General features: G+C 38.2%; 3 protein-coding genes and 2 long non-coding RNA genes across 6 annotated transcripts; 2 read left to right on the forward strand and 3 right to left on the reverse strand.

The window, feature by feature from the left end:
* Positions 1–1,102: 1,102 nt before the first annotated feature.
* Positions 1,103–2,509, reverse strand: LOC124199588. Its single transcript, XR_006876889.1, has 5 exons — positions 2,334–2,509; positions 2,114–2,264; positions 1,826–2,058; positions 1,197–1,431; positions 1,103–1,137 (listed from the first exon to the last, which is right to left on the reverse strand). It is a non-coding gene; the product is annotated as an uncharacterized LOC124199588 (long non-coding RNA).
* Positions 2,510–3,555: 1,046 nt separating this feature from the next.
* LOC124199562 lies at positions 3,556–7,998 on the reverse strand. The gene is made up of 5 exons (XM_046595394.1): positions 7,887–7,998; positions 7,623–7,777; positions 7,383–7,546; positions 7,147–7,313; positions 3,556–4,703 (listed from the first exon to the last, which is right to left on the reverse strand). Exons 2-5 carry the CDS (start codon positions 7,768–7,770, stop codon positions 3,629–3,631), a joined length of 1,554 nt encoding a protein of 517 aa, XP_046451350.1. The 5' UTR covers positions 7,771–7,777; positions 7,887–7,998; the 3' UTR covers positions 3,556–3,628.
* Positions 7,999–8,287: 289 nt separating this feature from the next.
* Positions 8,288–13,401, reverse strand: LOC124201196. Of its 2 annotated transcripts, XR_006877547.1 has the most exons (12): positions 12,889–13,401; positions 12,646–12,807; positions 12,463–12,577; positions 11,242–11,370; positions 11,032–11,181; positions 10,863–10,973; positions 10,704–10,802; positions 10,528–10,646; positions 10,295–10,463; positions 9,419–10,242; positions 9,108–9,314; positions 8,288–9,053 (listed from the first exon to the last, which is right to left on the reverse strand). It is a non-coding gene; the product is annotated as an uncharacterized LOC124201196 (long non-coding RNA). The 2 variants fall into 2 exon arrangements; XR_006877548.1 differs by lacking the exons at positions 12,463–12,577; positions 12,646–12,807; positions 12,889–13,401 and adding an exon at positions 11,478–11,566 and having other exon boundaries at positions 8,290–9,053.
* On the forward strand, positions 9,165–12,376 carry LOC124201189. The gene is made up of 10 exons (XM_046597680.1): positions 9,165–9,298; positions 9,361–9,630; positions 9,693–9,823; positions 9,882–10,003; positions 10,070–10,206; positions 10,278–10,640; positions 10,700–10,815; positions 10,871–10,992; positions 11,052–11,188; positions 11,272–12,376. The coding sequence occupies exons 1-10, from the start codon at positions 9,247–9,249 to the stop codon at positions 12,225–12,227; spliced, it is 2,406 nt and encodes an 801-aa protein (XP_046453636.1). The 5' UTR covers positions 9,165–9,246; the 3' UTR covers positions 12,228–12,376.
* Positions 13,402–13,754: 353 nt separating the features above from the next.
* Positions 13,755–15,716, forward strand: LOC124201191. The gene is made up of 5 exons (XM_046597683.1): positions 13,755–13,908; positions 13,974–14,089; positions 14,158–14,282; positions 14,361–14,497; positions 14,555–15,716. The coding sequence occupies exons 1-5, from the start codon at positions 13,755–13,757 to the stop codon at positions 15,604–15,606; spliced, it is 1,584 nt and encodes a 527-aa protein (XP_046453639.1). The 3' UTR covers positions 15,607–15,716.
* The last annotated feature ends 8 nt before the right edge of the window (positions 15,717–15,724 follow it).

Raw genomic sequence — 15,724 nt, forward strand, 5'->3', positions numbered from 1 at the left:
CCTTTTAAACCCCATAACCTCCACCAACATCCATCCCTTAAACCCCATAACTACCACCAACATCTATTCCTTAAACCCCAATTTCCCCCCAAATATCTGTAATATATAAATGTTATTGTTGAATAAATAAACCTTCTATGTAATATTTACAACTCAATTTTATTAAGTAACAATTATAAAATAAACAATTCATTAAACAGAGCCTCCGGTTCAAGACAATTTTTTTTGTGCGAGGTTTTTTAGCAAGTAATCCGCCACCCAATTTGACAAAAAGTGATAGTTTGTTTTCTCGGAAATTGCGTCAGACGGTTAAAAAATTTCTAGTTCAATAATCTCATATAGGAATTTGCATCTAGTTTGCAGGTGCAAATTGCGATTCTTCAAGCTTGATTATTTAGGAGATGTGTTAAAAAAATTGTGAGTAGCCAATAAATTGAACTCATTCGCTTTTTCAGAATATTTTGAAGATAGATCACAAGAAAATCTAAAAACAACAAAGTGATCTAAAACCAAAATATTCAGAAAAAGTGGATTAGTTAAATTGTTTAGCTACCCACAATTGCTTTTAACACATCACCTGAATTAATCAAGCTTAAAGAATCACAATTTGTACCAGTAGACTAGATGCAAATTTCTACATGAGATTGTTGAATTAGAAATTTTGTAACCGTCTGACTAAATTTCCGTGAAAACAAACTATCACTTTTTGTCAAATTGGGTGGCGGATTGCTTGCTAAAACTCGCACATGCAGTGTCGGCGTAGATCCAGGGAGATTACCTGGAAATGGAAGAAGAGAGAGGAGTGCGAGGCAAGTTTTACTGGGGAGCGATTAGTCATAATAGGCTTCCGGGTTAGACTCATGACCCTCTAAAAGTTTTCGTCGGATCATGCGCCTTCCAAGTCCCCGTTCAACCAGAGCCCTCCCCTCCTCCTGGTTTCACAGCGAGTGAGTGACCACCGGCGGGCGTTGGTTAGTGGTTATTTAGGGAAACGGGGCCACAGAAAAGAAGGGAGCCCAGAAATGCACTTGTAATTTGTCTACATCTACATAAATTATTGACGAGTCTTGAATTTCAGCAACCTCTTCTCAGTTCAACCAATGGATCAAGTCTATGGAACGGCAGCAAACGATTCAACTGAAAAAAGAATAGACTTTAATTAAAAGTCAATAACTGAACGAAACATCAAGCTTTACCTCAACGCTGGCACAGGTAGCAAGAGACGGATAAAATAAGACCGACAGCCATCAGGCAGAATTGACTATAAAACCCAATTGTTCAACACTGCATGAACACCAACATAGACAAATGACTCATTTAAGTGTGATTTTGAACTGCAAGTCTGCACAAGCTCCATTTCAGAGCATCTCTCAACTGGAAAGGGACTGCAAAATCACTGTACACCAAACAGCTCCAACTGACCATGAACTCCTAAAAAGCAAAAGAACATTAATGAAACAATAACATTTTTAAATGTGAAAAGAGGATACTGATAATAAATTTGCTTAATTTAAAATTAACAATTAACTTAAATTGAAAAAGAAACGAGAAAAGAATCCTGTTCATCAACTTATTCCAATGTGTTATAAACTTGGTAATACTGAGTGGGAATTTTTTGTTCTAGCTTCATTGGAAGGAAATCATTAACTCAGTGAAAGCTGACCAACAATGCAGCTATCTTTGAAGAAACAATTGAGGAAGAAATATTACCCTTAATTTTCTACATCACATAAGAGTTAAACTTGTCAGTTGAATACAAAATTTAAAAAAGAAAACACACACACAAGTCTTCCCAAGTTACAACCAATAACATCAATCAATTTACCAATTCAAGATGTTTTCCTGCAGTGACACTTTTTGGGATAACACCAGCTCGATAAACTGCATGCTGCAGCTGCAGGCCTTCAGCTCAACTTGACTCACACACATTTTTCTCACCAGCTGGCTGCAACAAAACCACATTAAAGATACAACATCCATGAAGCTCAGACTTTTCTCATGTCCTCAATTTCTGCATCAGTTGAGCAAAGGGATTTCCATCTCCGACCTGAAAATCAACTAATAAAACCTATTACATTATTGAAGGGAAATTGATCCAACAACATTTCTTTACTAGCTCTGAAATGTTACAGCACGAGATGAGAAGTAGAGCCGTATGGGTGCAGCTAAAACCATGGCCGACATTTCGACAAAATGGACGGCAGTTTCGACCAAAGTGAAAGTGGTCACATTATTTAGCCAAGTGAAATTATATGACAGATTGCCTGTAAATTCAGACAGAGACGTCAATGATTAATTAAATTTAAGAAATCCAAAGTCCAAACTATTATTACCATTTCATGGCTGAAAATGTAGATCGACACCGCAATTTCGTAATGAATTTGGAATACACTTTCAGTCAGCGTCTCGTAAACAAATGGCAAATATTTCTCCCTCACGAAGACACTCTCGACTCGCCTCCTCTCAGGCGCCTCTCGAACGACTAACGAAGACACCCGCGTCGTCTAGTGGACTAATTTTAGCCACCTAGTGACAGTCCTTAGCATCCACGGACGACTGGGCAGAGTAGCAAGGTCTGTTTGCGATTTGTTTGCAAATAAGCTGACTTCAACTTGAATTTGTCCCGCCTTTCACTAGCTGGCACGAAACAAATCAAGTGAGATTACTCCAGCAGCTTTCCTTATGACTCAACAAACAAATGATTTAGTTTGCTATTTCAGACTTTTCTTAACTTTTGCAACATAAAAATCTATAATAATAACAGAAAGTATGGGGGGACAAGAAAAATAATAAAACTTACAATTTTCTGAAGAAAAAAATAATTTTCCTGCCTGTGGCTTTGTTTGAGTTAGAGTTCCAACTAACTTTGGCAGCAAACAGTTAGTCATGCTGAATCTGAAGGAAATATTCCAATAAATATTCCAACATAATGCAATAAACTAAAGTTAATTGCTACCTACTGCTTGAGTAAAAAATTCAGATAAATACAACACATGTTGGTATATGTGCGCTGCATCTTTTCATGTGACTTCCCCAAAGTTACTGCAATAAACCTGAAGATTACCCATGGCCGAGAAGCTGCTAAGTGTTTTAATTTCTTATTAGAATAGTAATAATTCCTGGAAAAGGAATAATTTTTTTAGATGTTGAACCTTGATGTGCAGGATAACTATTCAAATTCACGCCTTTATGGTGAACGAATCTTGCTCAAAATATTGTGGACTCATCTAGCGAATTCATCTCATCTATCTAGCCATCTAGCGAATTTGAAATAGGCCCCTAGACATAAAAAATATTAGTACATGTTTTTTTAGATAATTTTGCTTTAACTTTTTCATATGAGTAAAGAATATTTGCCTATTCATTGGTGATTATCGCGATTTCTGAAAATTTTAAATATCAGTATTACTTTGTCAATGGGTTGGTTATCTCTTAAGTTACATTAACCAAATCAATTAACACTAATTAATAATAAATGATGCACCACCAAATAGCAAATTAACTGTGTTTTATTTTTTAACCTTGACTTTCTGACACAAACGAACGGGCAGGCCATAGCGGCATACACAACAACGAAAGCAATGGACAGGGAAATAATTAAACGCAAAATGTTGTGAATTATGAACAATTAGTCACAGAAAAAATGTAATTCCAACTGCCAATTTTTCTGTTCACTTTTCTCTTTCCATTCATTTATGTTCTCTGCCGTAAGCAGTTCTGGATTATTGTGATTGAATTGCAACGTCATTTCCTTGATTGAGTTTTTATCACTCATCAATAAATCAATTCCCTTTTTGGTCAAAGAATCGCAGAAAGCAACTTCTAATTCTTCCAAATTATGAAAATCATGAAGCAACGCGGCCCTTTCAAGTATGACATCCGTAAGTTCAAAACAATGAGCGATTTCAAGACCCCTGAGAGAAGGCAAAGACAAAAGCAAAAGAAGGGATTCGGAATCAACAAACGAAAAGGTCAGACGCAATACTTCAAGTTTCGTCACAATTGGATGTTCAACATTAATTCGTTTCCAAAGCACAGAACTGTCCTGTTCTTCAACAGGAATTTCATAGCAAACGCAATGATAAATTAAAAGCAAATTGAGATTAGGACATAACTCGAAGATAGAATGAAAGTCGACACCATAGAAATGTTTAAGTTTCAGGCTCTCGAGAAGATTTCCATTGGCCTTTAGCAATGGGATCACTCCATCATAAAACGTTACTTCAGGGCAAGCAGATATGTCTAGGTGACAAAGACTAGCAACTGATAATAATTCCAACAAGTCACTATCAAGAAAATTACTAATCCCCTTAATCTTGACATTGATAATTGAAGGGCAAAGAAGGAGCGCTAAGCCTAAGCTACCTTGTGTATACGGACTAGCGACAGCGATTTCAATTAAGGAATATTTGGGGATTACGGGCAGGTTACTCTCAAGCGCTAATTGGTGAATGTTACTCAAGACTTCTACAACTAACTCATGACGTAAAACTCTCAAGGAGGGCAGGTTTTGAAGAGCGATTTGAATTCCTTTCTTGGTAACACTAGTTCCCTTAACGCGCAATATCTGGATACATTTACACTTTCCATTAGCCCACATATAATCTATCCTTCCACATTCTTTTCCTGAATGGTAGGCATCACCACACAATCTTTGAATTCCAGCATCAGTCACAGCTGGACAGTGACTCACATCCAACTCCCTTCAAAATATTACATTTTAACGTTAATAGAATTATAGACAATAAAAATATTCAGTTGACACTTTTTCTACCTTAGATATTTGCAATATTTTCCAAAAACTTCCAAGCTATTATCTCCCACTGAAGTGTATGCAATCTCCAATTTCTCTAATTGCTGGAATTTAGGAAAGAATTGTAGTATGGATGTCTCAATATCAAGAATGTTTTCTCTGTCCCTTTGAAATTCGAATGATTTCAGACACTGCAAAATTTAAATAAGCTCAACTGTAAGATTATATTACTAGAACAATAAACTTAGTTGCTTATTACTGGACATTGGATAGCAGCATGTTTAAGATATTCACGAATCTGAACTTCATTACATGAGGTAAATAGAAGCTCATCGAGTTGAGAAGTGATAACCCATTTCAAGTGTTTACCCAGCAATTCCTTTTCTTGAAGATAGTACATGTTTTCCTCCAGAACATGCAAAGCTAGAAGCAATAAAAAGTGTTGATTACAGTGAAGTCAATTACGTATCACATTCGATAACTTACGTAGTTGATGTAAAGGACTCGTGCCGAGCTCTGAATCTGATATGGTGTCTGATAGCTTGATTGATGGCTTCCATGACCACTGATCCATGCTTTGTACAACATGAGCTATCGACAGTTCCAATAAAGTTTTTACATTTTTCACTCGTGGCATAATGAAACTACAAAAAAAGAGTTTGTCGAAGTTACTGAACAACCGTTACACGGCTATGTGTAAGTTTAAGTTTTTTGAAACGAAGGTGAACAAAAATTAACGAGACAAATAACCAGAAATAGCAGACGATCTTTGGATGTCTTTAAGAACAACGTTGCCATAATGCCATTAAATTAAATAACTGAATTAGGAAATATGATTGAAAAATGAAAACCGAAAACGTGGATTTCAGTTATATTCTATAAGCATAATCTTTTACCCTGATTTGGTCATCGCGAATTGAAATATTTTATTTTGCATAAAAACTGACAAACAGTGAAAATAAATGCTTTTAAATTCCACCACGAGTTGATCAGCGATTCAGCGTCAACTGGTAGTGATAGCCGCTGGACAGTAAGCTCCAGCTCCACGCCTAATCTCAGATAATCATAGTTTTGTTAGTAAACGCACAACTTCAAAATTGACCGATTTATTTTCTAGCCTCAACATTATGACAATAATGAACAGGCAAAGGGCATATGACAACCAAACGCAATGGAAAGGGAAAATAATTAATAACAAAATCTCACGAATTATGAACAATTAGTCTCGTACATCACAAATATTTAGAATCAATTGCCAATTTTTCTGTATCCTTTTCTCTTCCCATTCATTAAAGTTCTCTACAGTCAGAAGTTCTGAATAATCGCCTTCAAATGTTAAGTCCATGTATTTGATTGAGTTGTTATCGTTCATAAAAAAATCAATTCCTTTTTTGGTCAGAGAATTGCAGCAATATAATTCTAATTGTGCCAAATTTTGAAAATGATGACGCAACACAACTGTTTCGAGTATGCTATCCGTAAGTTCATTACAATAAAAAATCTCAAGAATCCTGAGTGAAGGCGATGACAAGAGCTGCAAAAGTATGGATTCGGCATTGAATTGAAAAGGCGATTCAAGTATCAAACGCAATACTTCAAGTTTTCTTAAAATTGGTGGTTCGATTTTGATTCGTTTCCAACGCACAAAACTGTCCTTTTCTTCAACAGGAATTTCACAAAATTTACAATTATCAATTGCAAGCGAATTGAGATTAGGACAGAACTCAATGATAGAATGAATGTCGACATCAGAGAACATCTCAAGTTTCAGGCTCTCGAGAAGATTTCCTTTGGCCTTCAGCAATGGAAACACTCCATCATAAAATGTTACACTAGAAGGATTAAAACATTTTATCTGTAGGTGACGAAGACTGGCAAGTTTTAATAATTCCAACAAGTCACTATTAAGAAAATCACTCTTGATCTCCTCAATCTTGACCTTGATAACTGAAGGGCAAAGTGCGAGCGCTAAGCCAAAGCTTCCTTGTGTATGCGGACCAGCGACAGCGATTTTAATTAAGGAATATTTGGGAATTAAGGGTGGGTTACTCTTCAGTGCTGATTGATGAATGTTACTCAAGACTTCTACAACTAACTCATGACTTAAAACTTTCAAGGAAGGCAGGTTTTGAAGAGCGATTTGAATTCCTTTTTTGGTAACACTAGTTCCCTTAACGCGCAATTTCTGGATAAGCTTACACTTCCCATAATCCCATATATATTCTTTTCTTCTACTTTCCCCTTCCAAATGGTGGGCTCCACCACACAATCTTTGAATTCCATTGTCTGTCACACCTGGACAGTAACTCACATCCAGCTCCCTTCAAAAATATTACATTTTGACGTTAATAATTGTAGGCAAAAAAAAAAATATTTCAGATGACACTTTGTACCTTAGATGTTTGAAATAAGTTCCAAAAACTTCTAAGCTGTTGTCTCTCACAGAAGTGTTTGCAATTTCCAATACCTCTAATTGCTGGAATTTAGGAAGGAATTGCACGATGGATGTTTCAATATCTAGCTTTTCCCAAGTTAAAAAAATTTTCAATTTTTTCAGTAGCTGCAATAATTAAAAGAAGGTTAATTGAAAGATTATCTTATTAGAGAAATAAAATTAATTGTTTCTTACTGGACATTGGATAGAAGCATGTTTAAGTTGTACATGAATCTCTTTTTCATCATTTGAGGTTAATAGAAGCTCATTTAGTTGAGATGTGATGACCCATTTTAAGTGTTTACTCAGCAAGTAATTCATTTGGAGATGTTGCACAATTTTTTCCAGCACATGCAGAGCTAGAAGCAATTAAATATATAACTAATACAATAATAAGACAGTGAAATAAAACACTTTTTAGATTCACCAACTTACGTAGCTGATGTAAAGGACTTTGTACTAGCTCTGAATCTGATATGGTGTCTGAAAGCTCGATTGGCTTCCATTCCCACTTATTCATGCTTTGAACAACATGAGCTATCGACAGTTCCAATAAAGTTTTTGCACTTTTTGCTCGAGGCATGATGGAACTGCAAAAATATCGCCTGGGTTAAATTATGAAACAACCGTTTTACGGCTGTGTGCAAATCAAAAGTTTTTTTAAAAAGCGAAAACCCAACCAAATTTTAAATCGCTAACCATGAAGTCAGAAGGTGAACGTTCGAACGAACATGAAACGAAATTATTAAATTACGAAAGCCAGGAACAGCAGACGATTCACCACGATTTTCATTAAGGAACACAGTTGCCAAAACAATCAATACATGATCTGGCTGGACCTTAAAATTAGTTAAAATTACCCGCGCAGTCAATAATGCAAAAATGATAATAACCCAATCATAGTGAATCGACAGGAGTCACTCTTAATCAAAATCGTGTTTCCCTGACTCGTCAAATTCAAATCTAACACTAACAGGATTCACTTCACGGGCACATTTAAACGTAGAAATATTCCGTAAGACTGAATTCTTAAAATGCTTTGAATGATATGAGTCTTTCAACTCCTAACGAGGACATCCAATAGCCAAAAATTAACTGCCTTGAACGAGCTATAATGATTAATGAAGTCCCTATCTCAAATGAGCACATCAAAATATACACTCCTCGATAGTGTTGACAATAGGTTTATAAAAAGGAATTCCTTTCTCAACAAATTTGTGGCAGTAGAAAATAGAATTTGATTACATTTTAACACTATGTGATCTGAAATAATGATAAAGTTTAAACTTACAAGTAATTTTAATTATGTGTTTGGCAATTTTTGCATGCTTCATTTGTTACTAGAAACGGCTTATACCAGCCTTTAAAGGCCAAAACGCCCAATTGTTCAAAAAAATAATGAATAAGACATGTTTTTTCCAAAGAAAATGGTTTTTGAAAGAGTCGTTTCACGTTTATTTTGCTTGAAGGAATAAGCCACATATTTATTGTGCTAGATGTTTCATTGTCTTTGGTTTGCCGATTACCTTATATTTATAACGCAGATGTCGCCATATCAACTAATTTCCTATACAACTACAGGATCCCTTTTTCTTACAAGTGAAGATGTTTAAAAAAAGAGGGCGCAATTAGAGATCTAGAAACTAAATGGAATTGAGGTTACAAACATTTTTAACGCCGTTTCAAACCTCTTCTAGCTCACTCTTTATATACAATGACTGAGGCACAGCCGCACATAAAAGAAGTAAGCTAGTCGAACGACGTTTGCAGGACTTTCACCACGTGACAAATTAAGCGCGTAAGTTATGTTGTTATTGTAGAACAGAAAACGTCCTGGAAACTAGCAGCGCCGTGCTGGTTTTCATTCTAATAACAAGACTGTTAAACTATAGCCCACGGTTAGGTGTGACATCGCCTTACTGTTTGCTTCCGCTCCTCATCCAGCAGTCAGTGTTTCTCCAGCTGTAGTCTCTGAAGCATATCAACATCTTCAACAAGTTTCCTACATCTTGGTTGCGTTGAATTGCGAAAGGTGAACTTTTTTCAGTTGTTACTCGAAATGCGCCATCTCGTTTTGTTGTTCAGCCTCGTTTTATCCGTCACCGTGGCAGGTAAATAAATCGATTCCTGTAATGCAAATGACAACATGTTAATCAATTGCCTTATTATTTAGATGATTCGGCTAAAGACAAATCGCAAAACAGCAGTTACATAACAGATTCGCCTATTACCTTGGCAGAGACAACTTTGGCCACATCCTTAAACAGCAGCGGATACGACGAGGATTATTACCGCAAAAACAGCCGTCCGGCCAATGCTGTAAAGAAAAGCACAACAGTTAAACCCGTTGTCAGACGACCGGCTACTACGACCCGACGTCCATCAAGAACAACTAGGCGTCCAGCAGAAACTAAAGATCCCGTTCACAGTTGGGATCAAGCCGGTGAAGAAATACGCCATAACATATTTGTCAACATATTAAATTCAATGCAATCATTCATGCAGATACTTGCGGGGGCAATATCCTTGTGCCTTTGTCGGACGATCAGAATAATAAAGTCATCGAGGAAACTTATCGGTCGACTAGTTTCCCAATAGCGAGAACGTATCCATTAATCTGCACTTGGAATGTCAAGGTACGTAGAAAAATCACATTTGCCCTAGAAATTCATGGTGATGATGGGTCGACTCCAGGTGAGCAAGAATTGCCGTCACGGTCGAATTGTTTTGAGACTTGACGAACGCAGTCGACTGCCCAATGACAAGGAATGCGCCAATGGATACATCCGCGTTTCTCCCTTTATGAAAGAAGCCAAGTAATACAGTCAAAAGTTAAGTTTAGTTTACCTGAAAATGAAATGATTCATTATGGGATACAACAGAATCTGTGGCCGCATCGGAGATGTCCCTCCTCTCCAGTGGCACGTCGAGGACCAACAGTCGGAATCTGTGACCATTTCCATGCGGAATATGGGACTTGAAGAAGACAAATCCACCGGTCTGTCTTTCACCCTCCAAGGTACAGCACTGGCACCCTTTTAAAAATCTTAATTTCCTAATAAAAACAAATTACTTTGATTAAACTTATAGGTGAATGTTTGGCATACTTATCAAACGTGACTATCAACGACACTGGCATGAATTCCAGCAACAGTCAGTGGCTGCATCAGCTGTGGAAAAACTCGGTAGTCGCTGGAGGACCCAGGGTTTTCATTCCAGGTGTGGAACTGGCCAATATTATTCCCTGGATGGAAAATCCTGGAACACTGCCGCCACCTACGACATTGGCAAGCGTCACTTCAGTAAATAACATTGAAAGTAACCTGAATCAACCCCCTACCCGTCGTCCTCGACCAACTCGACGTCCCAACACCCGACGCCCGTCACTTCCAACAGCTCATCCAGTCACTGCCCGTGCAACAACACCTCGACCCATAACTTTTGACCAATACGGTTCGTCTACATTTGAATACAAAAAGGGGTTAATAAATAATCAAATAATTGAAAAACAGATACGTGCGGAGGAACAATCCATGTCCCTTTGATATTCGATCGACTCTCATTTCACGAATCGTCGCATTTCTTCACTGGGCGGAATTATCCTCTCGTCTGCATCTGGAATGTCAAAGTAAAAAATCAAACTTTTATAACGGCTTTAATAATTTAATCAATTACATTCGCAGGTGAGTCCGCTCTGCCGTCGTACACGAGTCACAATGAGAGTGGATGTCCGGAGTCGATTGGCCGATGTGGATGGCTGTACAAAGGGATACTACACCGTGTCACCTATAATGAAGGAAGCAAAGTACTTGATTCTTTTTTAAATTATATTTCCTTTAATTACCATCATTGTTTTGTGTCAAGACTTTGCGGCCGGATCGGAACAGTTCCGCCCTTCCAGTGGTACGTGGACGACCAAAAGTTGGAAGATGTTTCCATCGTCATGGAAAACATTGGATTAAATGACGGCCGTTCCGAGGGTCTGTCTTTCAGCCTTCAAAGTAAAATGACATTTAAAGATAATTACTAGATAAATCAATTGAATGTTGTATACCTGATTCTGTTTATCTATGGTGAATTTTAGGCGAATGTATTCAAATCAGGCCGGATATCAAGAAGATTGACGTCGATATTGAAAATTATTGGTCCACTACTCGATGGGTGAATCGATTGAGGGAAGAATCTGTTAAAGGAGATGGGCCGAGATTAATCACACCTGGGATCTTTGGTTCCACGACCATCAGCTCGATCCTGTCAAACACTCAAAACTTCAATAAAACGACGTCAAACCATTTTGAAGATCAATCAGACATTCCCTGGGTCATCCTGAAGCCGCTGTCCGACACGAAGGTATCTTCTTCGTCAAACGTAGTTCCAAATGTCGTTAGCAATGAGATTGTAGCTCCAGCAGCGATTCACTCGTCAACAAGTCCTGTGAATAATCTCCCAAAGATTCCCGACGTCACCCCGCACGTTACTTCCCCTATTCCATGGGTCATTCTAAAATCTCCCGTTAGTGAAAATCATTCCCCATTAAAAGCATCAACGACCCCATCTACTTCAGCTAAGCCGTTGACTACGGTCCGTCCACCCACCACCCATCGCTCTTCGACCAGTCCATCGACAAACAAGCCAACATCGACGACTCGACGCCCGTCTAACAAAACTGGTTCAGTTCAGTCAACAACAGCGACTCGTTTGTCATCGACCACCGTTCGTCCCAGCACTGCAGCCAAGAAACCACCAACTAAATCTGCTGTTCCTTCGTCCACTCGTGTTTCTACAGTCCGTCCTACTTCCCCCACCGTTCGTCAAGAAACTAAACGACAATCAACTACGACCCGAAAATCAGGCACTAAGGTGCCACCCACGACCAAAAGTCCGGTTCTTAATGTACCCAACAGTAATTCAAAGGCGGCCACAAACGGGGTACGGCCCATTGTGATTAACGATGACGGGATTATCGACGAAGCCATTTCTGACATCACGTCGCAATTGGAAGAAATCAAAAGGGAAGCGGAAATAAACCAGCAGAAATAACAGAAACAGCAATGAAACATAATACATGTCTGATAAGCATATGGCTTATTGACAGCAGTAATTACTCAGTTATAAATTATCAGGCCTAAATAAATATTATGCTACTATCTATCTCTCATTTTGTGGTTGATAAATAAATCGGTGGGACCATTAACTATAACCAAAAACTTTCTAAAACGCTCATTCCATGGGAATAACGTGCACTAGTATAAGGAATAAAATGTAATTGACTTACTGAATAGAGGATAACAAGACTCCATGAGACGTAATAGTGAAATAAGTAGGCAATGTGCTTGGCAACTCATTCGTGCATGCCCAACAACGACACTGCCCATGCAAAATTGCACCAACTAAAAATAAACCAGGCAGAATGTTATTATTCATGTCATGTATAATAATTTATTTAAGTCATCATTACCAAACTTGACAGTTGATTTCGCTGATTAAGAAACTTGACACCATGATGGCACGAACGATAAATGGGCATCATTTCCCCTCCCCTAATTCAAAGGCGCGAAAAGATAATTGACGTGGTTTTTCCAGGTGCGGTTTTGCCAGATTTGTGAGAAATTGTTCTTTCCTTTATATTAAAAACAAAACAAACAAGAAATTTAGATTCGGTTACAATTTCCTTGAGCAAGTAAAATATTTTAAAACTTACCCATACAACATTCCCGTGTGAGTCGAGCGAGCGTGAAATAATATCTGCATGGAATGCGTGTCACGGAAATTCACGAAAACATTATCACGAGAGATTTTTCGGTTGAAGAAATTTCTTATTCTGTGGTTTCGCTCGTTTCATTTGCTTAAAGAGGACAGAATTTATACGATGCAGATGAGCTCAAAAGAGCAAAGAAAAACCTCTGGGCAACTTTTTCTTAAATAGTTGAATGCTGGGATATAATAAACACAGTGTTCATTGTGTAGTCTGGTGTAAAATGAGTTTACTATGTTGTTTCTTGTGAGAGTGCTGGAGAAAACGACTTGTTGTTGCCACTTAATTCCATAACTGCTACAGTTTCAAACTCTCAGTCCAACGTCTGAAGCATTTGAGTAAGCACCAACTGTCTGGGCGTCTCATTATTGCCTATCAACCAGAAGAAGAGTTAGGACACCACATAATTGCACGTACACTTTTTCACTGGTTAGGCACGTCGTACTTGCCACATTAAATGTCGTTCAATTCGCCAAGGATGAGACGATCACCCTGGAAGGTAAATTTTGATTTATTATTTTATCTACTTGAAACAATTGCTGTTAAAGATTTAGACGTTTAATTTTAAATTTCACCTGTGCAGGTAGTCGATATGCGCCAACAAGTTTTCGTTGTGTTTTTCATCCATTGCATTCTGGTCATATCGTTCACTTCGGCAGGTACCTATCACAGAACTAAAACTGATAATTATTTAATTATAAGGGACAATTAAATCTCGTATTCTATTAGGGAAAACACCTTTTTTGAAAAACAAGTCGATTGAGACGGAAAGTAAATCGTCCATTACCGTATTCGATCCAGAGTACATTGAGATGAATGACAATCTACCACAAACTATTCTGCGATTGTCACAAAATCTCATCCATCCAGCAACATCTGATTTTCTTCCGGACACGGATAGCCGCCATTTAGTTGGCCAAACAACCACCAATCCACCCGCTGACAGTTGGGATCGAAATTCTGCAGGTATAAATAAAACTATTGACTGAGATTATTCCATGTTTTAATAATTCACGAAAATAACGTAATAGATACCTGCGGAGGTACCGTCAATGTCCCCTTGTCCTTTGATCGACTCACACCGTTCGAATCGTCACAATTTCCGGAAGAACGCGCTTATCCTTTAGTTTGCCGCTGGATTGTCAAGGTATTATACAACTCAATAAAGCGTTACGGTAATTGGCGCATTAAACTGAAATCTGAAATGGTAACCAGGTACCGAGTAAGAATTGCAGTCTGGCACGAATCACGTTGAGAGTGGACGGTCGTAGTCGATTGCCGGATGTGGTCGGATGCGCTGGAGGATTTTACCGTGTTTATCCATTCATGAAGGAAGCAAAGTATGCCCAATATTCCGCCTGTACACTCTGAAATTGATCTAATAACAATCCCGTTAAATCTGTACTTGCGAAATGTAGAATTTGCGGGCGCATTGGCGACGTTCCGCCCTTCCAGTGGTACGTCGACAACCACCAACCAAAAGATGTGACCATTATTATGGATAATACAGGAATCGGTGACGGAAACCCTGAGGGTTTGTCATTTACCCTTCAAGGTAATACAACTTTCAAAATTGGGTGAACAATACAAAAGTAAATTTAAAAAAAATCAGGTGAATGTGTGAATGACAAGATGATTGGAGTCAGAAAGGAAAACGTCAGATTCAGTCGACGCTGGATAAATCGACAAATCGAAGATTTTGAAGCCGGAGAAGGGCCTAGAATAATTATCAAGCCCAGCCATGGTCTCAAACATCAAATTCCCGTTACAAAAGTACCCAAAACTACTTCAACTAGCACAGCACCAACTAAACAACCAGCTGTTTTTAATGACAATAATCCTGAAATCGAACCTTGGCTCATCTCGCAATCCACCGAATCCAGCCATCCATCATATTCGTCGGATTCAGTCACCTATTTCCCTTCGTCAACAGAAAAAACAAATCAGTGGCCATCATCGACGACCGTTCGCCCACCCACAACTTATTTCAACGACTATCAAGACATTCCATGGGTTATTCTGAAATCTCCTGAGCAAACAGACGACCATTATTCATCATCATCGTTTGAAATTTACCCACATAATAACCAAGCCGATAATGTGAAACAAGTCCCAGAAATGACGACTACAAATCCGTGGCTGGCTCTGAAATCTGCTTACCTTCGTAAAAATTCTACGTTTTCGCCATTAAAGTCAACATCCCCCTACAATCAACATTACTATTCAAATAACCCAAACCGCAATATCATAAACAGGGAAATACTTAACACTGAAATCACTTCTCTACTACCTAGGACAACAGCTAAATATATTCCTACAACTGGCAGGCCAATGACGACCGATCTGCCAACAACCGAACCACCAACTACTCCTGAAGTTACTTCTAACCTCATCAGATATTCGACACAGCCACAAACGACCATTTTGAATCATAATAAGTTAAATTATTTTCCTACCTTTCCAGCATCAAACGAAACAATAGTGGCAACGAATACCTTCACCAGTCCAGCACCAACAGAGCCCAGTCGAACTGTCAAAGTTGGATCACCTGAGAACGACGCCAATATTTCTACCATCAGCTTGAAGGAAGAGAAATCTAGTTTGACCAAATTACAACAGACATTTAAGCGAACTTACAACAAATTAATGAAAATCATGTCCTAAATAACATACTAACACATAATAAGATTTGTTTAGCTTATCGGAATGAGTGTAGCCATCGATCCCCTGAATTGAAACCTATAAAAATTTGTGGAATAAAGTATGAAAACATAGATGTTAT

This window comes from Daphnia pulex, chromosome 8, assembly GCF_021134715.1.
Source record: "Daphnia pulex isolate KAP4 chromosome 8, ASM2113471v1".
Classification (NCBI taxonomy): Eukaryota; Metazoa; Arthropoda; class Branchiopoda; order Diplostraca; family Daphniidae; genus Daphnia; species Daphnia pulex.

Bases quoted from the DNA above. Each gene is read 5' to 3' on its own strand.
- LOC124201191 (XM_046597683.1), top strand. From the start codon at position 13,755: ATGAATGACAATCTACCACAAACTATTCTGCGATTGTCACAAAATCTC. The intron at 14,090-14,157 runs GTATTATACAAC...AATGGTAACCAG, and splicing joins TTTGCCGCTGGATTGTCAAG to GTACCGAGTAAGAATTGCAG. The intron at 14,283-14,360 runs GTATGCCCAATA...TGCGAAATGTAG, and splicing joins CCATTCATGAAGGAAGCAAA to AATTTGCGGGCGCATTGGCG.
- LOC124201189 (XM_046597680.1), top strand. From the start codon at position 9,247: ATGCGCCATCTCGTTTTGTTGTTCAGCCTCGTTTTATCCGTCACCGTG. The intron at 10,641-10,699 runs GTTCGTCTACAT...ATTGAAAAACAG, and splicing joins CATAACTTTTGACCAATACG to ATACGTGCGGAGGAACAATC. The intron at 10,993-11,051 runs GTACTTGATTCT...TTTTGTGTCAAG, and splicing joins CCTATAATGAAGGAAGCAAA to ACTTTGCGGCCGGATCGGAA.
- LOC124199562 (XM_046595394.1), bottom strand. From the start codon at position 7,770: ATGCCTCGAGCAAAAAGTGCAAAAACTTTATTGGAACTGTCGATAGCT. The intron at 7,547-7,622 runs GTAAGTTGGTGA...AATTGCTTCTAG, and splicing joins AAGTCCTTTACATCAGCTAC to CTCTGCATGTGCTGGAAAAA. The intron at 4,704-7,146 runs GTACAAAGTGTC...AATATTTTGAAG, and splicing joins ACTTATTTCAAACATCTAAG to GGAGTTGGATGTGAGTCACT.